The 24,371-nt window shown below is 41.2% G+C and overlaps 1 protein-coding gene across 8 annotated transcripts in view; it reads left to right on the plus strand.

The window, feature by feature from the left end:
* The window catches only part of PHACTR4 (phosphatase and actin regulator 4), a 101,076-nt gene that overhangs the window by 72,553 nt on the left and 4,152 nt on the right, over window positions 1-24,371 (plus strand). For all 8 annotated transcript variants that reach the window (XM_055332329.1, XM_055332323.1, XM_055332326.1 and 5 more), the window contains 9 exons: window positions 2,001-2,165; window positions 3,112-3,513; window positions 8,577-9,174; window positions 10,527-10,711; window positions 11,963-12,116; window positions 18,026-18,081; window positions 19,212-19,273; window positions 21,433-21,570; window positions 22,177-22,253. In XM_055332329.1, coding sequence (XP_055188304.1) covers window positions 2,001-2,165; window positions 3,112-3,513; window positions 8,577-9,174; window positions 10,527-10,711; window positions 11,963-12,116; window positions 18,026-18,081; window positions 19,212-19,273; window positions 21,433-21,570; window positions 22,177-22,253 — 1,837 coding nt within the window. The remainder of the gene's footprint in view (window positions 1-2,000; window positions 2,166-3,111; window positions 3,514-8,576; window positions 9,175-10,526; window positions 10,712-11,962; window positions 12,117-18,025; window positions 18,082-19,211; window positions 19,274-21,432; window positions 21,571-22,176; window positions 22,254-24,371) is intronic.

Below are 24,371 nucleotides of genomic sequence, written 5' to 3' on the forward strand. Positions count from 1 at the left end.
CCGAGTGTGAGCCCCTATAAAGGTCTCGGTATCATGACCCTGAGATCATGACCTGAGCTAAAGTCAAGAGTCAGATGCTTAGCCAGCTGAGCTACCCAGGTGCCCCAATAACTGATAACTTTTGCGTATATTTTCCTAACATGTGCTGAGTAGAAACCAGTTGTTAATGTGTTTTAACCTTTAACTGTATGGTTTCCAAAAGTAGTTGTCTTTTTTGGCTCAGAAATGATTCCTGCGCAGCCTGGGTGGCTCAGCGGTTTGGCGCCGCCTTCAGCCCAGGGTATGATCCTGGAGACCAGGGATCGAGTCCCACTTCGGGCTCCCTGCATGGAGCCTGCTTGTGTCTCTGCCTCTCTCTCTCTGCGTCTCTTATGAATGAATAAGTGAAATATTTTTTTTAATGTGTGTTTTTTTTTTGTGTTTTTTTTTTTTTTTTTTTTTTTTTTTTTTTTTTTTTATGATAGTCACACACACAGAGAGAGAGACAGGCAGAGACACAGGCAGAGGGAGAAGCAGGCTCCATGCACCGGGAGCCCGACGTGGGATTCAATCCCGGGTCTCCAGGATCGTGCCCTGGGCCAAAGGCAGGCGCCAAACTGCTGTGCCACCCAGGGATCCCATGAAATATTTTTTTAAATAAATGATTCCTTAGTTAATATTCTAGACGGTCCTATATTTGTTAAGGCTGGCTATATTAACATAAGCAATAACTTACTGCATTTGCATAGTTGTCATCTTGCTACCTTCCTCGTTTTAAAATAGTCATCAGAATACTTTATCTTGAGAAATGTATTTTCATTTAGTACTCATTTGCCAGACTCTCTACTACTTCACCCCCAGCTCCACCTCTCATTGACACTGTGGAGAATGATCCTGTCTAATCTAATAGGAGATGGTAGGTTGGGGTGAGGGAGACTGGTCCCTGAGAACTCAGGGACTAACTAAAGAGTCACCAAAGTGATACTACCTGGAGTGTCTCTGTGGGAAGCCAAGAAGGGAGATCATCTAGAGAGCAACTATTTCCAGTCCCCATGACACTAGGAGGTGAGACGGAGTGTAAGTCTAACCTCATGTTTCTCCGTTCCCTCTCCGTCTAGGGAAGCTCAGCAGTAACTGGAATGTTTGTCTTAACTGTTCTGTGCAGGAACCTTACCTGCAGTCTTTATAGTAATGAGTGGTCCTCCCAAAGCCTCCAGCCTAAGGATCATTCCTGCAGTTTAGTTTGTAGGAATGTGTCTTGTCTATCCATTCTGCCCATTGCTGTGCTTTCCTAATGCCTGGCACCCTCTGCCATGTCTCAGCTTTATTCCAACACTCATTAGTAGCTTCCTGTTCCAGTCCCTGCCTGATCCATCCTCCTCTTAGCTCTCACATTTAACCTTCAAAAAGATCAGATCAGATCTCTCTTCTACTTTAATTCTTTGGCTTCCTGTTATCTACAGGATTTGGCCCAGGCTCCTTTACATGGATTCAGTGTCCTTCATAGCCTGCTCTGGCTGGCCTTTCCAGTCCTATCCATAGCTGTTTCTTATGTGCATCTGTTCTGCCAGACAAACTTGATGCCAGTTCCTGAAAATGCCAAATGATTTCATACATTGATCCATGCTACTCCTTCTTCCTGTCTTTCCTCAAGACCCAGTTTAGCCACCACTCTTCGTGAAGCTTTCCTAACTTCATTCCCACCCCAAGAGAATTGTTTTTTCTTTCCTACCCCAGCACTCCATTTGTTATAGCTCTGAATAGGTAGCATTCATTATTTATGTATATTTGTCTTATTCACGTAGCAAGACACCTGGCACATAATAGGCAACCAGATGTTCATTGGCAAAAGGAATTACTTATTTCTGTTACTGCTATAAAGATCCAGAAAATCTTGATCTGAGTTGTAAGCTCAAATGGGAAGGGGGAGAAGGGGGTAAAAAAAGGTTAAAAATCACCAGCTCTTCCCCTGTCTGACCACACCAGTCCATCAGTTCGCTCTCTCCTTTTTGATTGTGCAGGTGCTGAGGATCCAGGGAAGCTGAGCCATGCCATGTTAAGAAATGGCCATACTACTCCCATAGGGAGTACCAGATCTTCTAGTCCAGACCAAGCAGAAGAGGAGTTAGGAAGAATAGCAAGTCTTAGGAAACCTGTTCCAGAAGAGGACTCAAAGAAGCGACTAGGTAAGAAACCCTGAATTTTTTTTAGTGTAAGAGCCATGGATCAATCAGTCATTCTCATTTAACGCAGTTTTACTGGGCAGCCCCACTGGCTCAGCGGTTTAGTGCCGCCTTCAGCCTAGGGCCTGATCCTGGAGACCTGGGATCGAGTCCCACATCGGGCTCCCTGCATGGAGCCTGCTTCTCCCTCTGCCTGTGTCTTTGCCTGCCTCTCTCTCTCTCTCTCTCTCTCTCTCTCTCTCTCTCTGTCTCCTATGAATAAATAAATAAAACCTTAAAAAAAAAAAAAAACTGGGATCCCTGGGTGGCGCAGTGGTTTGGCGCCTGCCTTTGGCCCAGGGCGCGATCCTGGAGACCCTGGATCGAATCTCATATCGGGCTCCCGGTGCATGGAGCCTGCTTCTCACTCTGCCTGTGTCTCTGCCTCTCTCTCTCTCTCTGTGACTATCATAAAATAAAAATAAAAAAAAATTAAAAAAAAAAAACAACTCAGTTTTACTAGAGCCAGGGGAGAAATAAAATCCAGAGGGAATTCTGTTCTCCTCTAGTGATTCCTCAACTAGTAGCAACTGCAAGTGGAATTTTTCCCGTGTCATTCTTATATTCCCAAAAGACCTAATTTGTGATTCTAAAGGATGGAAGAGGATGTTAAGCATCAGGTACTTGTAGACTTTTTCAAACCACACATTCCTTGTTCCTTGTCTTCCCCCCTCAGGATTCTGTGCCTCCTCTGCTTGCCTGGCTCTTGTGGAAAGAATCACTACCATTCAGGCCTCTCTTATTTTGAGATTGTGATTGAGAAAGTGTCATACCTTAAGTAGTTTGAGATTGGGAAACTTTGCTTATAAACTAATCTGCAAGTTAAATAATGGATGCATTTGACCACAAGCCTGTAGATGTGTTAACTTTTTCAGTCTCTCGTGTTACTCTTTCTTCCCTTATTATGCAGGCTCAACTGGAAGCCAGTCTAATTCTGAAGCAGAGTCCGTTCCTGAGAATGCACCCAAACAGCCTTTTCTTCCCCCTAAAAGACCTTTGTCCTCTTCTCATGAGGGGCAAGCAAGTGAAGGGCAAGCAAAGGATGCCACTTCCTCTGGCAGCACGACCAGGTCCATCTCCTCCACCTCCACTGCCGCCTCCACCACGGCACCTGCTGCCACCTCTGTTGCCACAAACCCGACAAAAACTGTTAGTTCTTCTATACCCCCCACCCCAGCACCCAGGACTCTGCCCACTGCTCCTGCCAGCACTAACACTACTGCTACCCCAAGTCTCACTCCTACGGTCCCTGCCAAGCAGCCCCCGATCCCTCCCCCTAAACCAGCTCACAGAAATAGCAATCCTGTCATTGGTAAGTAAGTCTTTAGGTTTCCATTGCTTTGGGTTGGATTGGGTTTGGTTTTGGATGATTGTTTTATTGGATAATTGGTACAGTATTGATTTGATCTGTGAGAGACTTCTCCATGTCTTGTCCCTTTGAAAGCCCTCAATATAGAGAAAGTCTTGAAAATGAGGCAGATAGCTATGGATGAAAATGGACTAGAATCAGATAGTAATAAATTCAGTTCCAGTTTGGTTGGGGGGGGGTGCGGTTAATATCTATTTTCCTAAAACAGTGTTTCTGAAATACTGCTTATGGTTGAGGGACTGGACATGTGAAAACCACAATAGGTCTGACCTACATGGAGAAAATGTGTTTTTGTTTTTTTTTTAACCTACTTTAGACCATCAATACCTGCCTTCAGCATAAGGCCAACAGATAAAAAGGTGATTATATAGATGCCAGGATAATTTGTGATTCAGTGGCTGGCACAATACCTTCATGCAAACTGTAAAAGATATTATTCAGTGTCCTGATAAAATCTTGTTTTATCTTAGGAGAGTTAAGAATGATGCTTTTTTTTTTAATTTTGTTTCTTTGTTTTGTTTATTTGTTTAGTTGAGAAAAAGAGAGAACAAGCATGAACTGGGGAGGAGTAGAGGGAGAGGGACAAGCCGACTTCACACTAGGTGCAGAACCCCACTTGGGGCTCGACCCCAAGACCCTGAGATCATGATCCAAGCCAAAGTCAAAAGTCAATCGCTCTACCCATTGAGCCCCTAAGAATGCTACTTTTAATAAAATAAGTGGTAGAAGATAGAAAACCAGGAATATAACCAGTATATTTTTATCAATTTAGTAAAATTGTTTATATTTACCTGAAGTCCTATTTAGGTCAGCTTTTCTTTACATACATGTATACCTTCTTAGAGGAATTTTTGAGAAAGGGAGAAGAGGAAGGAAGGTAGTTTTTCAGGAAAAATGATACTAGGCTTCCTGTGGCTTGAAGTTCTTGTTTATGATGGAAGGGAAGAATAAAGTACACGCAAACAGCTAATACCCCCAACTTGTGTGGGGCGACAAGAACCCTGAAAAACAGGCTTAGAATTCATTATGAGTATGACAAGTTGGAGTGGCTTGATTAAAAAAAGAATCAAGGTTATTACTGTTACCATCACCCTGGATGGACAGTGATATGTTGACTTATCTCTGAGTAACTCAAGCAGCTTTCATGTACTTGCTTCTAGAACCTCTTTGTGAAGTAGGAAAGCGATTTTATCTATTATATAGTTAGGGCAATTATAACATGAGGAAGTTGTGACTCATTCAAGGTTGCAGTTAATGAGAGATAGAAACCAAACCTAGGCTTTTCAGCTCTTGAGCCCAGACCTCTGTCCTGTACACCTGTATTCTCAAACTGCTGTCTAGGCAGGTTCTCATCATGATCGCCTGGAGGGTTTGTTGAAACACAGATTGCTGGGCCCTGCCCTGAGAGTTTCTGAATCTGTAAGTGTAGGGTGGGCCTGAGAATTTGCATTTCTAATAAATTCCCAGGTGATACTGATACTGCATATGTGAGGACCACACATTGAGAACCACTGCTCTAAACCAGTAATACTCTACCCTTTTCAGGATAAGACAGTATAAAAAAAAAAAAAAACAACCAATATGTGTATTATTCTCTGGGCTGAACCACAGAGGCCACTTTGGCCTAAGATGAATAGCCCAAAGCAATAGATCTTGTGACTGAGGGATCAAGATCCATCTTGAATGGTCCTCAGCAGGAGAAAAATAGAACAGTTCACAGAGTTTTTATTAAGGTTAAATAGATTTGATTTAAAGGACTATCTTTTATTCTGAAACTATGACCTTCCTAATTCTTTGATGTTAAAAATTCATTTCTTTTATGAAAGCATTATGTTCACAAACAGTTTTCTTGATATCAAGTCTACTTGGAAATATTAAAAATTGACAACCTGAGGTTAGTTGAGAATTTCATTTTAATTTTTTGGTCCATTGGGACGCCTGGGTGGCTCAGCGGTTGAGCATCTGCCTTTTGCTCAGGGCGTGATCCCGGATTCCCGGATCGAATCCCACATCAGGCTCCTTGCATGGAGCCTGCTTCTCTTCCCTCTGCCTGTGTCTATGCCTCTCTTTCTGTGTCTCTCATGAATAAATAAGTAAAATCTTTTAAAAAAAAGTTATTATATTGGTCCATGAGATCTAAACATTTGGAAACCACTGCTTTAGACATTCCTATGTCTACTAATGGGCATAACAGTGTTAGGGCTAAGGACTAATTAGTTTTAGGAGAAAGGAAGGACCACCATAAGTAGCTGAACAGATGGAAGGATTTGTAACTCTTCCAGTGAACATTCCAGCATCTTGCCCACAGAACTACAGCCAGATGCCATTGTGAGGATAGATGCAACATGTTCTTTAACATCTTGAGGCATATATTTTCCTTAACTTACCAAAGATAATTTACCTTATCAATTCAAATAATAAAATACTCAAATTTGGTTAGGTATAGGTTTTGTTGTAAATGGAGTATCAAATGGCTAATGTCCAGTCTACCCAAAAAATCTCATTGAGGCTAAAATTAATATTTTTTAAATCTTTTTTTGTATGTGTATGCAATGTTTTTTAGAAAGTCTTTTAAAAGTTTACCTAAGTTCGGCAGCCCGGGTGGCTCAGTGGTTTAGCACCGCCTTCAGTTCAGGGTATGATCCTGGAGACCTGGGATTGAGTCCCACGTCAGGCTCCCTGCATGGAATGGAGCCTGCTACTCCCTCTGCCGGTGTCTCTGCCTCTCTCTCTCTCTCTCTCTCTCTCTCTCTCCCTCTCTCTCCCTCTCTCTGTGTCTCTCAGGAATAAATAAATGAAATCTTTAAAAAGTTTTTTAATAAAAATAATAATAAAATAAAAAAAATTTTACCTAAGTTGTATAATACTTTGTTAATTATACTAGAATTACATTTTTTTAAAGATTTATTTATTTATTCATGAGAGACACAGACTGCGAGAGAGAGGCAGAGACACAGGCAGAGGGAGAAGCAGGCTCCTCACAGGAAGCCCAATGTGGGACTCGATCCTGGATTCCAGGATCACGACCTGAGCCGAAGGCAGGTGCCCAACTAGGTGCCCAACAGCTGAGCCACCCAGTCATCCCTGGAATTACATTTTCTTAGAGTGCATTTGAGCATTTATAACATAAAAAACTAAATGATTATTAAAGTAATATAAAATTAATTTATTCACAGTTAATAAATTATGGTTATGTTACGTAATTTAAATTATTTTCATAATTTATAGTTAAAAATGAAAAAAAGATTTATGGTGAATGCCATTAAAACATTATCAAATTAGCTAGCTTTTTACTTTGAATGCTACCAGTGGAATGGGACTCAGGGGCAAGTAAATTTTTATTTCAGGGGACCTTGAGGTTTTACTCTCTAGATAAGACATATGGAAGCCATTTGAAACAGGTAGTATAACCAAAATTAGCATTTGAGTAGTAGGTTGGAGGTTGGTGATTAAGAGACTAATTATTTTGCAAGTTTAACCCATGAGTGATGTGATGATCTACTTCTTAAAGGCCATTTGGAGTCCACCAAAGGGACTTTGCTGTATCAAAACTTAGGTCATTTTGAGCTTGGGGAGCTAACACTGGGATATATACTATTCTGATGAAAGGTAGGGGCCTCTCCTCTAATAAACATGTATTGAGGATTTACCATGTGCCAAGCACTATGCCAGCCTCTGTGGATATGCTGATAGAAACAGTTTGCTCTGTCATCAAGGAGCCCATAGTGTAGTGAGAAGTGGTGATGGGGGTTTGGGTATAAAGGATGAGAGGTATGGACACTCAAAAAAATCACAAAGACTGTGGGATGTAGAAGATGGAGTCTAATAATGAGACCTGGGCCTAACCCAGCTTTTGCCTATATGTAGTATAATCTTGGGCAGGTCACCTAACTTCTGTGGCCTCCGTTTTTCCTTATATTTTTAAAATGGTAAAGATGGGACGCCCGGGTGGCTCAGTGGTTGAGTATCTGCCTTTGGCTCAGGGCATGATCCTGGAGTCCCCAGATCGAGTCCCACATCGGGCTCCCTGCTTGGAGCCTGCTTCTCCCTCTGCCTGTATCTCTGCCTCTCTCTCTCTCTGTGTCTCTCATGAATAAATAAAGAAAATCTTATAAAATAATTAATTAAATTTAATTAAATTTAAAATAAAATAAAAAGAGATAACCTCCTCTATAAGGAGAATCTGAAGTCAAGGATAGCAAGGATAGCCTTTGATTTGCTCAAAGGCCTTTGCATTTGCTATAAAAAAATCAAGATGTCACTATTGATAATTTTATAATGCAGAGTTGGGATACCTAGATGTCATTATTAATCAAGTTATGGTAACAATGCCTGATAGTATTTTGGGTTTTTTTTTTTACTACTACCTGCATGATTACATTTTTAAAGAGTTTTGTTAGAAGAACTTACTATCCACATTTTTTATCTTATCATAATAACTTTATCTACATCGAGTCAAAGTCTTATGTAGGGATCCCTAGGTGGCTCAGCAGTTAAGTGTCTGCCTTTGGCCCAGGGCGTGATCAAAGTCCTATGTATTAGAACAAAGAAGTAAGAAATTTCTCATCAGAGTATTAAGGTAGTGGTCTTCTACATGTCTATATATTTATTAGGCCTTCTAGATACTTAAATATAAATTTTGTTTTGGGGCAGCCCGGGTGGCTTAGCAGTTTAGCACCACCTTCAGCCCAGGGTCTGATCCTGGAGACCTGGGATCGAGTCCCACATTGGGCTCTGCATGGATTCTGCTTCTTCTGCCTGTGTCTCTGCCTCTCTCTCTGTGTATGTGTCTCTCATGAATGAATAAATAAGTAAAATCTTTTGAATGAATGAGTGAATGAATGAATTTTGTTTTGGCAGGAGATACCTAGGTTATGGCAAAGCCATGAAATGATATAATTTGCCTGAAAGCTGAGAGTAAGCTCAGTTCTAATCTAGGCCCTGGACTGGCCCCTCAAAGAATTGTGAAGCCATCTTAAACTGAGGTGTTATTCTCTCTTTTCCAGCTGAACTGTCCCAAGCAATAAACAGCGGTACATTGTTATCAAAACCATCCCCACCCTTACCACCTAAGAGAGGCATTCCATCAACGTTGGTACCCGCCTCGGAGTCTGTTGCTGCTGCCACCACAAAAGCACCAAGTGATCAGAGAGAAAAGAACACATGCTCTGTGGGCTCTGAACCACTGTTGATGATCCCACCTTCCTCTCCATCCCCTCCACTGCCTACTCATATACCTCCTGAACCCCGACGGTCCCCTCCATTCCCTGCTAAGACTTTTCAAGTTATGCCAGAAAATGAGTTTCCACCTTCCTTAGACCTACCCCAGGAGGTTTCCCAGCCGGAAGATCAGAAAAAGGAAATACCCAAGAGGATGCTGGACCACAGCTTTGGGGAGCCCCAGATACCCTGTAGGCTGCCTCCACTCCCACTGCATATCCGTATCCAGCAGGCCCTGACCAGCCCACTTCCCATGACTCCTCCCTTGGAGGGCTCTCACAGAGCTCATTCCTTGCTCTTTGAGTACAGTGACAACTTTTCTGAGGACAGCAGTACCCTGGGTCGGACCAGGTCACTTCCCATCACTATTGAAATGCTGAAAGTGTGAGTGCCTTTAAAACTTGCCTTTTGTTGCCTCTTCTTTACTCTATATAGCCTTTCTTGAAGAAAATTATTTATAAAAAGAAAATGTAATTAAATTTAAAGCAAGAATACTCAACAAATAAAGATATGTTCCAGAATTTGGACTTTATTTACCCTGCTAATCAATAACATTGTTTCCATAGCAGTCACAAAATTTTGTACTTGAAAATTAAAACCACTCTATTTTTTGTATGTGATACAAGGGAGGCTGTATAACATGGTGCGTAAGAGTATTGGCCTTGGAGTAAGAGAGCTCTGGGTTCAAATCCCAGATCTACCTCTTACTTCCTAGTTTGCAGTAGTGTGTTACTTAACCTTTCTGCACTTGAGTGAGCTGTCTGATCCATGCACAGGAATAATACCTACCTCATAGGCTTGTTAAGGATGAAATTAGACAAATGAAAGCATGGTGCCTGGCACCTAAATTCAGTACAGAGGGACAGAGAGCAGTCTAGAGAAAAAGAAGGGAACTGTGAAAGATGGTTCAATGTTCTAACTGCATAAACTAGAACTGGCTAGCTTGTTTTCTCCCTCATCTGTCCCCCAATAGATTCAAACAATTGCCTTTTTAAAATTCTAACAAATTGAGACTGAAGGTTAACACTTTTTGGCAAGTTGGAGATTTACCAGAGATTTGCAAGTTGTAGAATCGTTATAGAGTTGTTGCCACACACTGCTCAGCTGCTTTGTCATAATCGTTGTACTTGGTGGTATAATCTTTTTACATCCTGGAAAGAGACAGTTAAGGAGTTAACAGATGGACTAAGTCACAGTTTTATGCCCCCAGGGTGGAAAGGGGAGAGGTTAGTTTTCATCTTGATTTCTCTTTGCTTCCTTAGATTAGATTATCATTTAGTCCTACTCCATTGTTAAACCAAAGGAAAAAATTGGGTTAAGTTCTTTATTGTATATCTTCCATGAGCCAGTCACAGTGTTGGATGTTGTGTGGTCTTCTCATTTAATCATCCCAAAATAAACTTGCATCTTACACATAGATCAGTAGGGACCTGTGTGCCAAATACTAGTACATTCTAGAATTTATCTATTTTATTCTCACAACAAGCATAGCAAGTAGGTATCCTCCACATTTACAGAAAAGTCAAATAACTTACAAGCTAGTGAATAACTTGTAGAGCTAGGATTTGAGCCCAGAGCCTTTTAGATTACTAGCTGCTAAAAAGTTTCTTAGCAAGATTCTTAAGGAATAAATTTATTTCACTCGTGGAATTTTCTATAGTTATTCAGTACTTTGCCTTACAAATCAGTTACCCTTATGTTTCTGAAAGGAAAATGTAATTATGTTAATTTGTTAGTCCAGACGATGAAGAAGAAGAACAAACCCACCCATCTGCACTCATTGAAGATGTGGCATCTACCTCAGCTGTTCCTAAACTACCACAGTGTCTGCAGGAGGAAGAGGAAGAGAAGGAGAGTGACTCTGATTCAGAAGGTCCCATTCAGTACCGAGATGAAGAGGATGAAGATGAGAGCCACCATAGTAAGAAAGGGAAAAACAAAGGAGAAAATTATTTTCCTGATAAAGCTACTTGCTGGTGTCAACAAGTATAAGAGGAATGGGCACCCTTTCCCATGGAGTCACCTGGCTAACCAATATTGGAAGCCACTGTGATAGAGCCTTGTCCTTGCTATTCCCACTGTTCTAACAAGCCAGAGAGAGCCAAGTAGATTAAGTCATGCAGGTTTTATTGTTTTGTCATTGTTTAAGATTTATTTTAGTGAGAGCACACAGAGTGGGATAGAGGGAAGGAATCTCAAGCAGACTCCATGCTGAGTAAGGAGCCTGACTAAGGGCTTAATCCTACAACCCTGAGATCACGACCTGAGCCAAAATCAAGAGTCGGACACTCAACCGACTGAGCCACCCAGGCACCCAGAGTCATGCAGGTTTTTATCCATTTGTGATTGAAGAACCATTTACCTTGATGGTATTAAAGAATTTAGTGTAGAAGAAGTTGGTATTTGGGCTGTGTTAAAAAGACATAGTAATACTCTCCTTTAGTCTCATGAACTTACTGTGTCCATGGGGCAAAGAAAAAACACATGTTTATGTACACAAATCTGCAAATAATGGAACCCTGATTCCTAAAAGTGGGAAGGCAGCTTTAAGAATAGGAATCCCAGGGCTCCTGCCTGACTCAGTCGGTAGAGCATGTGACTCTTGATCTCAAGGTAATGAGTTCAAGCCCCATATTGGGCATAGAGCCTACTTTAAAAAAAAAAGAAAGAAACGGAATCTTATGAACTGTGTTAATGCAAATACCTTTACATTGTAATTCAGAGGGGGCTGTCCCATTTTCAAATTGTCTTTATAGCGGGGATCCCTGGGTGGCTCAGCGGTTTAGCACCTGCCTTTGGCCCAGGGCGCAATCCTGGAGTCCCATGTCGGGCTCCCAGCATGGAGCCTGCTTCTTCTCCTTCCTCCTGTGTCTCTGCCTCCCTCCCTCTCTCTATGTCTATCATAAAATAAATAAATAAATCTTTAAAAAAAAATTCTCTCTATAGCAACTCTTACTCATGAGAAATGTAGAGAAATGTAAAAAATATAGAAAGGAGAAGATATATTTGGCCCAGGTGAGTCCATCTGGCTAATTAGATTTTTAGATGTCTTCAGCTTTACCCCCACCTCTGCATTAGCTGGGAGATGTGATACTGCTTGTTCAGACTCTTGCCTGGTTCTAGGTGAGGCTGAGCCTTAGCGTTTACTTTTTTTTCTTTCCCTTTCATAAAGGTGCTCTGGCCAACAAAGTGAAGAGGAAGGACACACTGGCAATGAAGTTGAACCACAGACCCAGTGAACCAGAGCTGAACATGAATTCTTGGCCTCGGAAAAGCAAAGAGGAGTGGAATGAAATACGGCACCAGATTGGGAACACGCTGATCCGGTAAGCCTTTTCTTAGAAGAGATTGATTTGATTTGATTTGATTTTCCCAGTAGGTGTGTTAAAGACTTAACTTTTACCTTTTTTCTTTTTTAATTTTAGAAACAGCATAATTTTTAAAAATACACATTGTATGCAGTTGTGTGTTGTCTAGGAATTTGGAAATTAAGGAATCAAATGGCTCTCTTAGAGCTCTAAACAATGAGATAGGGCAGCCCCGGTGGCTCAGTGGTTTAGAGCCGCCTTCAGCTCATGGTGTGATCCTGGAGACCAGGGATCAAGTCCCGTGTCGGGTTCCCTGCATGAAGCCTGCTTCTCCCTCTGCCTGTGTCACTGCCTCTCTCTCTCTGTATCTCTCATGAATACATAAATAAAAAAATCTTTTTTTAAAAAAATGAGATAGATGTATTTCACAGCTTTACCCCAATAAGATAGATATAAATATGGTTTTTATTTTATTTTTTAAAGATTTTTATTTACTTGACAGCTTACCAGCAGAGAGGGACAAGGGGAGGAACAGAGGGAAAGGGAGAAGCAGACCCCCCACTAAATAGGGAGTTCAGTCCCAGGACCCTGGGATCATGAGGGTCAGTCCCAGGACCCTGGGATCATGACCAGAGCTGCAGGCAGATGCTTAACCAACTGAGCCACCCAGGCGCCCCTAAATAATGGCTTTTAAAAAGTTTCTAGAGGGACACCTGGGTGGCTCAGCGGTTGAGCGTCTGCCTTTGGCTCAGGAAGTGTTCCTGGAGTCCCAAGATTGAGTCCTATATTGGGCTTCCTGCATGGAGCCTGCTTCTCCCTCTGCCTATGTCTCTGCCCCTTTCTCTCTCTCTCTCTCTCTCTCTCTCTCGAATAAATAAAATCTTTTAAAAAAAAATAATAATATATAACAAGTTTCTAGACAGTTTGGCTCAATCAGTCAAGCATGCGATGCTTTTTTTTTTTTTTTTAAGATTTTATTTATTTGAGAGAGGAGGGTAAAAGGAGAGGGATGAGCTGACTCCACACCAAACACAGAGCCTAATGTGGGGCTTGATCCCACAACCTCAAGGTCTTGACCTGAGTCCAAGTCAAGAGTAGGATGCTTAACCAACTGACTCACCCAGGTGCCCCGAGCATGTGACTCTTCATGTGGAAGTTCAAGCCCTACATTGGACATAGAGTTTACTTTATTTTTTTTGAAAGATTTTATTTATTTATTCATGAGAGACAGAGAGAGAGAGAGAGAAGCAGGCTCCTCACAGGGAGCTGCATGCAGGACTCTGTACCCTGGACCAGAATCATGCCATGAGCTGAAGGCACACACTCAACTGCTGAGCCACCCAGGCGTCCCTAGAGTTTACTTTAAAAAAAATTTTTTTTAAGTTTCTAGAGAATTCAGGTGGTTCCTAGGATAGCAAGACTCTACTGTCATTTATCAAGTTGCTCAACTATGAGGTGCCAACCCAATTAAAAATCACACCCAAATTTTTTATTGTATCTATTTCACATGTTCCAACTACCTTCTTTCTAAGTGTTAGTATATTTTTTAAGTCAGCTGGAACCAAAAGCATGGAGAAGCTGAATGCAGGCCAGCCTCCTACACATGTAATGTACATAGAATCCAGGTATACAGACAGGTGTTTGAGTAACTCAGATGTTTCTCTTGGTAGAGTAAGGAAAAGGAACTGGAACTCTTGGCATATTCTTAACAAAATAATTAACTTAAGCTGTTGGCCAGGATGAATGTCAGCAAGAGATCATCAAGAATAGGAATTAGTTGGGGCTCCCAGTGGCTCAGTCAGTGAAACATCTGCCTTTGACTCAGGTCATGATCCCAGAGTCCAGAGATTGAGCCCCCTCGTCAGGCCTCCTGCTCAGCAAAGAGCCTGCTTCTCCCTCTCCCTCTGCCATTCCTCCTGCTTGTGCACACATGCATTAGCTCTCTTGCTCTCTTCAAATAAATGGATAAATAAAATATTTTTTTTAAGATTTTATTTATTTATTCATGAGAGTCACAGAGAGAGAGGGGCAAAGACACAGGCAGAAGGAGAAACAGGCTCCATTCAGGCAGCGCGATGTGGGACTCAATCCCGGGTCTCCAGGATCACGTCCTGGGCTGCAGGCGGCGCTAAATCGCTGAGCCACCCAGGCTGCCCGATAAATAAAATCTTTAAGAAAAAAAAAAAAAAGAACAGGAATTAGTTAAGAATGGGAATTTTTTATAATAGATTTTTTTTTTCATTGCAGGGCTAACTGCTCATCTTTGAGTGTTATTTAATGAGTCATAGTCTTCTTAGAAGAGTTTGTGGGACACTAGCAATGAACAATCTCAAGTTTGAACCTAAAAATAGAAGAGATGAACATTCACAATAGCAGTTAACAATAGCATCAAAAATATTTAAATATTTACAGGGATCTCTGGGTGGCGCAGCTGTTTGGTGCCTGCCTTTGGCCCAGGGCGCGATCCTGGAGACCCAGGATCGAATCCCACGTTGGGCTCCCGGTGCATGGAGCCTGCTTCTCCCTCTGCCTGTGTCTCTGCCTCTCTCTCTCTCTCTCTGTGTGACTATCATAAATAAATAAAAATTTAAAAAAAAAGAAAAAAGAAAAGGGAAAAAAAATAAAAATAAATAAATATTTACAGATAAATCTGACAAAAGATTGTAAGACCTGTACACTGCAAAGTACAAAATAATGCTGAAGAAAGTGGAGTTAAATAAAGAGAAATACCATATTCATGGGTCAGAAGTCTCACATATTATTAAGATATCAGTGCATGCAGTTCCAGTCAAACTACCCCCAGAAGGCTTTTTTTTTTAATTGACAAACTGGTTGTAAAATTCTTATGGAAATCCAAAGCACACTAGAATAACCAGAGCAACTAAGAAAAAGAACAGGGTTTAAGGGCAAACACAATCTGATTGAAGACATATTAGAAAGCTAATGTAACCCAATCAGTATGGTGTTAACATAAAGATAGATAGATAGGGATCCCTGGGTGGCTCAGCGGTTTAGTGCCTGCCTTTGGCCCAGGGCGCAATCCTGGAGTCGTGGGATCCCAGCATGGAGCCTGCTTCTCCCTCCTCCTGTGTTTCTGCCTCTCTCATGGCAGATCCCAGAGTCCAGAGCTGTATATATATATATATACACAGCTCATTTTTGCCAAAGTACATAGATAATTTAATGGTCTTTTCAGCAAATGATGCTGGCGCACAAAAATTACTTCAATTCATGCCTTGCATCATATGTAAAAATTAACTCAAAATGAATTCTACATTTAAATATGACAGCTAGGGATCCCTGGGTGGCGCAGCGGTTTAGCGCCTGCCTTTGGCCCAGGGCGCGATCCTGGAGACCCAGGATCGAATCCCACGTCAGGCTCCCGGTGCATGGAGCCTGCTTCTCCCTCTGCCTGTGTCTCTGCCTCTCTCTCTCTCTCTCACTGTGTGCCTATCATAAATAAATAAAAAATTAAAAAAAAATAAATATGACAGCCGAAAAATACATACATACATACATACATACATACATACATACATAAATAAAAGCTAAAACTACAAAACTAGAGGATAGGATTTAGTTGGATTCTCATACACTGGCAGTAGGAATATAAAATAGTAGAACTACTTTGGAAAACAGTTTGTTAGTTTCTTTAAAAAAAAACATCAAACAAAGAAAAAAAAAAACATCAAATGGGGCAGCCCCAGTGGTGCAGCGGTTTAGCGCCGCCTGCAGCCCGGGGTGTGATCCTGGAGACCTGGGATTGAGTCCCACGTCGGGCTTCCTGCATGCATGGAGCCTGCTTCTCCCTCTGCCTGTGTCTCTGCCTCTCTTGCACTCTCTCTGAATAAATAAATCTTTAAGAAAAAAGAGGAAAAAAAATCAAACATAGGATCCAGCCAACACAAATATCCATCAAAGGGCAAATGGATGGGGGTACCTGGGTGACTCAGTTGGAGGAGCACACAGCTCTTGATCTCAAGGTCATGAGTTCAAGCTCCACGTTGGGCATAGAGGATACTTAAGAAGAAAAATAAAATATATATATATATAGGATTTTATTTGAAAGAGGGAGAAGACATGAGTAGTGGGGAGGGGCAGAGGGAATGGGAGAAGCAGAGGTTCCTTGCTGAACAGGGAGCCCGACATGGGGCCTGATCACAAGACTAGACACTAGGATCTGGGCCAAAGGCAGACACAACCAACTGAGCCACCCAGGAACCCTGTATATTTCTTTTTTTAAAAAGGGGGAGGGGGGCAGCCCCTGTGGCACAGCGGTTTAGCGCCACCTGCAGCCGGGGATGTGATCCTGGAGACCTGGGATCGAGTCCCACATTGGGCTCCCTGCATGGAGCCTGCTTCTCCCTCTGCATGTGTCTCTGCCTCTCTCTCTCTCTGCATGTGTGTCTCTCATGAATAAATAAACAAAATTAAAGAAAAAAAAGCAAATATTTAAAAAAATTAAAATTAAAATAAAGGAACAGAAAAATTTGGACACAGATTCAAACACACAAGGAGAATGCTATGTGACTATGGAGGCAGAGGTTGGAGTGCTACATCTACATGCCAAAGAATGCCAGGACTGGTGGCAGCCTCACTAGAAACTAGGAGAGAGACATAGGACAGATTTTCCATAGAGTCTTTGGAAGGAACCAACCTTGCCCACACCTTGATTGGGACTTCTGGCCTCCAGAACTATGGGAGAATAAATTTTTGTGGTTTTAAGCCACCCAGCTGTGGTAGTTTGTTATGGCAGCCCTAGGAAACCAGTAAAAGGCTGATGGATCTGTTCACTATAATTGTGGTGATGGTTTTATAGGTATATACATATATCATTACTGGATTGTGGGGTTTTGGTTTTAATGAACATTTAAGAAGGAAGTTTTTGTGTGTGTTTTTGTTTTTTAAAGATTTTATTTATACACGATTGACACAGAGAGAGGGGTAGAGACATAGGCAGAGGGAGAAGCAGACTCCCTGCAGGGAGCCTGATGCAGGACTGCATCCTGGGATCCCAGGATCACGCCCTGAGCCAAAGGCAGACACTCAACCACTAAGCTATGCAGGCATCCCTAAAAAGGAAGGTCTTGTTCAGAGGAAGCAAAAAAATCTTTGAAATACATAAAGAATGTTGTCAGTTGTATATAAAATGGGGCTAGGAGTTTTCTGTGCAGGTAGCTAAAGTTATTAGTATGCAGTTCAAATACAGTCTGAGAAATATAAATCAAAGGTAACAAGTGAATAACTGTATGATTCCAGAGGAGACAAGTTATCGGTGGTAACATCTCAGAGCTGTGGATGAAATGAGAAACTTCATCAGTATTTCACAAAGGGAACCAAAATTAAAATCATAGAATTACAGAATATCACTTCAAAAGAGACAGCCTTAAATTCCAGTGGTTGCTAAATCACTGGTTTAAAAATCAAAAGAAAGACATCAGTCCTATGGGAATGACTGTAAAAATCCATATATGAAATCAGTCCTCATCCCTCGTTTTCTGAATCAGAATGTCTATTATATACCTTAGATTCTGTGCTCCATCAGCAAATCTGTTTGGGAACTACCAGTCCAGTCCAGACTTTCATTTTACAAATGAGTCCACTCAGGATCTAACTGAGCTTTTTTGTGGTCACACGGCTCATTAATAATACTAGAGCTACAACTGGAATTTTGGCCTCCTCTTTGCATTTACAATTCCTTTTTATGTTGTAGTATCTGTATTAACACTTTCTTTTTTTTTTTTTGTATTAACACTTTCAGCATGAGAATTATTTCATAAGCAGATAAATGAAATAACTAAACAATTTGGAAATCTCTTGCTTTCTTGCTAGTTTAGGGGCTAATATAAACTGAGCCCAAAACAAATCTTTATAAGCAGGATTGGGAGACTTGACATGGACAATACCCTAATTTATCTCCTTTTCAGACGACTGAGTCAAAGACCGACACCAGAAGAACTAGAACAGCGAAATATACTACAACGTGAGTCCAGCTGTGGGAATAAAGTTGTACAAGTTTTCTTTGTATATTTCATAATTTAATATACAGACTAGAGAAAAGCATTTCCTACAAGAGCCAAAGAGAGAGTGTTCCAGCCCAGGAAGGACCACTCATATCTTTTCCCCTGAAGGAACAGACTTCCCCCAAGCTTCTTTTACAAGATATTGTTGTGGTATTGCTTAATGTACTGGGAACCGCCAGAAAATTCTGCTCTGATGATTTATCCTGAGACTGCCTTGGCCATTTGGGAGGATTTCACAGCATATGTAGATGCTGCTCGACTTTTCCCTGTCTTCGGGGAAGGTAGTAGCTGTGCATTTGGAGAAGACCTTCCTGTTCCTAGTGGACTTTGAGGGCTGGGACCCAAAGCAAGTCCCAATGTAGGAGTCCCCCTGCTTTTTTCATCTCTTAAGACTTTCATACATCAAAGTCACAAAACAAGAACATGTATTTTATTTTCTTTCTTTGTTCATAATTAACTTCCTAAAATAGCATTCTGATCTAATAGACATTTGATTCAGTTTTCCAGACTCTGGGGTGAAATTTACCCTTAAAAGCCTCCACACTGAGAGGATTAGGCTTCATTGAGCTATTGTGGGTGTGCTCAGTTTGACCAGCCCATCCCCTGTTCTCTCACCACTGTGTGGATATATGCAGCTTAAAACTTGAGGACCTTTATAGACATATCACACAAAACTCAGTGTGATCTTTATTCTTCATTCTTGCTGGTTACTCTTGAGTGAGAATCTGCAGTTTTTCTGAGGGGCACAGTAAATATATTTAGCTTTGTAGGCCAAAAGCAAAAGGAAGCTATTACATAGGTACTTACCATGCCATTCAATATATAATCATTTAAAAATGGAAAGATCATTCTTAGCTCATGGGCAGTAAAAACATAGCCAACTGGCTGGATTTGGTACCAGGGGGTGACCCTTGCTCTTAACTATTCAACTATACCAGTTGACAAGAAAATTGTTTTGATTAGCCATCCCCAAAGTTAGTATTTTATTCTGACTTGGAGCCTACAAGAAATATCTGCTGTGTAATTACTGAAAACACTGATACACAAATTGCTATTTTGAAGTAATACCGTTTTGGACTGTTGACTGTAGCTAAAAATGAAGCTGATCGGCAGGCAGAAAAACGAGAGATTAAACGTCGGCTCACTAGAAAGGTACGTAGCCCAAGTGTTTGGTTTTAGTCTGTCTACTGGCCACATATCTTGTATTTGAATGACCTATTTGGTTAGAAAGAAATGAATTTTACTTGAATTGCCACAAATTGCTATGAAACTAGAATACATGATGCAGATACTGAAGACAGAACAGCATTTTTTGTTAAGGATTTTATTTAGAGAGAAAGAGCGCGAGCAGGGAGGAGGGAGAAAGAGAAACAGACCCCCCACTGAGCAGGGAGCCCAACGAGGGACTTGATCCCGGGACCCTGGGATCATGACCTGAGCCAAAGGCAGATGCTTAACCAACTGAGCCACCCAGGTGCCCCAACGACATAGCATTATCAAGAGCATTTTTAAATCATTTTTACTAGGGATCCCTGGGTGGCACAGCAGTTTAGCGCCTGCCTTTGGCCCAGGGCGCGATCCTGGAGACCTGGGATCGAATCCCATGTCAGGCTCCCAGTGCATGGAGCCTGCTTCTCCCTCTGCCTATGTCTCTACCTCTCTCTCTCACTGTGTGCCTATCATAAACAAATAAAAAATTTAAAAAGTAAAAAAATAAAATAAAATCATTTTTACTATTTAAAGAACACCTGACACTATTTAAAGAACACTATTTAAAGAACACCTGCTCCATTAATGTTTCCATAAATTCTGACTTTTTATTTGGTAAACATGGGATTCTGGTGTAGACTTTAAAAACTGTTGAAGTATAGCAACAGTAACAGGAGGAATGCGTAGCATTCAGATTTGCAAACTGGTTGTTTTCTAGTTGGAAGGAACTGAACTGACCCTTAGTGATACCTGCAAAGTATGAAAACACCAACTGGGATTTTTGTTCTTTGTCCCAGATCAAGTGGGGTAAAATCTTTTCTGTACTAGATCTATGTTAGCTTTTAAGCTTGAGGATTAATCTCTTTTTCCTTTCCTTCCCACCATAATAGTTTATAATTGCCTCTAATAGATTCTGATTTGTCCTAAATTCTCTAGATAGTTCTTAAAACTTATAAGAATCTCCAGAAAAGTGATGGATCTAGACATCATCTTCCTTATTTCTCCTATTTCCCCTTCCCTGGGAGCAGAGGAATCATTCTTGATACATTCAGGGGAGCTGGATGCCACAGCTGGACTTGATGCCTTCAGATTGAGCAGGTCACCTGATTGCACAATCTTAAATCATAATTCATTACCAAATCTCGGCATTATTCATTTTAAAGGAAATCTACCCTTTATATTACCCACTATATATTGCTTTTATATTAAATGTATTCATTTTATAATGTATTATATATGAGTTTATAGCCCTAATCCTTTTGCTACCCAAAATGTGGTCCCTGGACCAGCAGCATTGGCATCACCTGGGAGCTTGTTTGGGTTTTGTTTTGTTTTGTTTTCTGGTTTTTTTTTTTAAGATTTTATAGGACGCCTGGGTGCCTCAGCAGTTGAGCGTCTGCCTTTGGCTCAGGGTATGATCCCAGAGTACTGGGATCGAGTCCCACATCAAGCTCCCTGCATGGAGCCTGCTTCTCCCTCTACCAGGGTCTCTGCCTCTGTCTCTCTCATGAATAAATAAATAAAATCTTTAAAAAAAATAATAAAAAGATTTTATTTATTTAAGATAGAGTGAAAACAAGAGAGATCACAGAGGGAGAAGGAGAAGCAGACTCTCTGCTGAGCGGATAGCCCCATGCGGGGCTCAATTGTAGGACCCTGAGATCATGACCCAAGCCAAAGGCAGATGCTTAACTGACTGAGACACCCAGGCACCCCATCACCTGGGAGCTTGTAAGAGACAAAGAAATCTCCAGCTTCACCTCAGATCTGCTTAATCAGAATCTGCATTTTAACCAGATCCCCAAATGATCTATATGCATATTAAAGTTTGAGAAGCACCAGTTATACTGGTTATACAGGTTTATAGCTTTGGTTCTCTATCTTAGCTGTGCATTGAGGAGCTTTAAAAAACAAAACAAAACAAAAAAAACCTCCCAATACCCAGAATCTCTGGGAATGGACCCAGGAATCTGTAGTATCTAAAGGCCCCCAGGTAATTCCAGTGTGCAGCTAAGGTTGAAGCACTAGGTTGGAGGCAATTTGAATGCATGATTAATGCCTAATTCCTGGCGTAGTAAATTAAGAGGCTCTATGTCTTTCAGCTCAGTCAAAGGCCAACTGTGGCTGAACTACTTGCCAGGAAGATTTTGAGGTTTAATGAATATGTGGAGGTAACAGATGCTCAAGATTATGACCGGCGAGCCGACAAACCTTGGACCAAACTGACTCCTGCTGACAAGGTAGGTGGCTGTTTGTGTGTGTGTCTCTCTCTATTTGAAGAAAGTAAGACACTAACTAGAAGGGAAAACCATGAAATTTTCACTTTTGATATAATGTTGAATTTCTAATCAAGATACAAAATGCCAAGATGTGTAAAACTCTATACTAATAACTCTACCACCACCAGGACCACCACAACCAAAAGAAAATTCTTGCTGTAGCACAGAGTCCACAAATCTGGAAGGAAATTAAAACACACTTTAACAGTGGTTATGTTTGGTTGGAGGGAGTTTGGGTGGTAGATTTTAATAGTTACTTGTATTTCACCTTTATAACAGGAAAAGCATTTTTATGTGTTGTGGAAACTATAAAAGCTGCAATATCTCTTTTTAGCTCTGTGAGTGTTTTAAGTAGAGATACTTGGTTCATTAGGCTATGAGTGGTGTCAGAGAAGGCGACATGTATCAGGCTTAGTGTGTGGACCTGGCTTCTTTCCTCACTCAGGGTTGCCCACTGCAGTTTGCACTGGCTCATGAAGTTAAGCACAATAGAGAACAGATGGCAAATGACACTGCTATACTATGGCAGACAGAAGATGCTGAAACATTTTTGTTTCTACTCCACAGGCTGCTATAAGAAAAGAATTAAATGAATTTAAAAGCTCAGAGATGGAGGTTCATGAAGAGAGCAAACATTTTACACGGTAAGACCCAAAAGACACAAGTACTGCAAGCTATATAGAGCTCCACCACAAGTACTGCAAGCTATATAGAGCTCCACCACAAATACCAGAGTTGTTCAGATGGGAAGGACTCTAATGACATCATTAAAAGAAGGACACACACACAAGAAACAAAAAAAAGGACACAGCATGTTGACTGCAAGACTACATTAAGAGAAAGAAATGAGGACTAAGAGGCAGTAGGAAGTGCCTATACTAAGTGAAATATATAGTATTTAATCCTTGCAATGAGCCTGCAGGCTTTGTTAATATCTCCATTTTGTTGACGAAAAAACAGGTTGGGGGTACCTGGCTGGCTCAGTTGGTAGAGCATGAGACTCTTGATCTGGAGGTTGTGAGTTCAAACCCCACTGGGTGTAGAGCTTACTTAAAAAAGAAAAAAGAGGGACGCCTGGGTGACTCAGTGGTTGAGCATCTGCCTTTGGCTCAGGTCGTGATCCCGAAGTCCCAGGATCAAGTCCCACATCAGGCTTCCCGCAGGGAGCCTGCTTCTCCCTCTGCCAATGTCTCTGCCTCTCTCTCTGTGTCTCTCATGAATAAATAAATAAAATTAAAAAAAAAAAAAGGAAAGAAAGAAAAAAGAAACAGGCTCAGAAGGGTTAATCAAGTTGCAGAAGCAGGACTGGAGAAAGAAATAACTAATGAAAGTCCCTGGGAGCTCTCTTCCTGCACCTCACCATCCCAGGGTATGTATGAGGGAATTGTTGTTGAGTTAGGCAAGACGTCAGCCTCTTTGATCTCAGTTATTTCTAGCACTGCTGGTCTGATACAAGTTTTGAATTAGCTGCTTTTGTGAAATAGGCCAATAAATATTTTGATGTGGAATTACTGTTGTAACTAAGGACTCACCCAATGCCTAAAGAATCAGCTGGATACAAATGCAATCAGTAAAAGTGTGTAAGTAAAGATGCAAAGGGCACCTGGCAGCCTCAGTTGGAAGAGCATGCAACTCTTAATCTCCAGGGTCATGAGTTTAAGCCCCATGTTGTTGGGTGTAGAAATAACTAAAAATAAAGTTAAAAAAAAAAAATAGGATGGGGCACCTGGGTTGCTCATCGGTTCAGTGTCTGCCTTCAATTCAGGTCATGAATTCAGGGTCCTGGAATGGAGCCCTGCATAGGGCTCCCTGCTCAGCGGGGAGCCTGCTTCTCCCTCTCCCTCTACCACTCTCCCTGCTTATGTGCACTATCTCTCTCTCTCTCTCTCTGTCAAATAAATAAAATCTTTAAAAAAAAAAAAAAAAGGCTTGGGACTCCTGGATGGCTCAGCGATTGAATGTCTGCCTTCAGCTCAGGGCGTGATCCCATGGTCCTGGGATCGAGTTCCACATCAGGCTCCTTGCAAGGAGCCTGCTTCTCCCTCTTGTGTCTCTGCCCCTCTCTTTCTCTGTATCTCTCATGAATAAATAAAATAAAATAAAAAATCTTTAATAAAAAATAACTAAATTAATTTTTTAATAATAAAAAATTTTTAAAGGTTAAATGAAGGGAGTTGATACAATGAGAATTAAAGTTTGCTATAAGAAACAAATTAGCAAAGTTGGAACATAAAATATTGTTAAACATTTTTCCATCACAATACAGGCAGATTGTTCTTTTTTAAGATTTATTTATTCAGGGATCCCTGAATGGCTCAGCGGTTTAGTGCCTGCCTTCGGCCCAGGGCGTGGTCCTAGAGTCACAGGATCCAGTCCCACGTCAGGCTTCCTGCATGGAGCCTGCTTCCCCTCTGCCTGTGTTCTGCCTCTCTCTCTCTCTCTCTCTCTCTCTCTCTCATGAATAAATAAATAAGCTCTTTAAAATATATTTATTTATTTATTTATTTATTTATTTATTTATTTATTTATTATAGAGGGAACATGTGTGAGTGGGGGGAGGGGCAGAGAGAGAGGGACAGAAGAAGCTCAAGCAAAGTGAGCACAGAGCCTGACTCGGGGCTCGATCCCATGACCCTGAGACTATGACCTGAGCTGAAACCAAGAGTTGGTGGACACTCAACCAACTGAGCCACCCAAGTGCCCTGGTTCTTTTAATTACAGAATTTTTTGTGCCAAACTCTGATAGGAATAGAGAAGGCAAA

Source organism: Nyctereutes procyonoides, unplaced genomic scaffold, assembly GCF_905146905.1.
Source record: "Nyctereutes procyonoides isolate TBG_1078 unplaced genomic scaffold, NYPRO_anot_genome, whole genome shotgun sequence".
Taxonomy (NCBI): domain Eukaryota; kingdom Metazoa; phylum Chordata; class Mammalia; order Carnivora; family Canidae; genus Nyctereutes; species Nyctereutes procyonoides.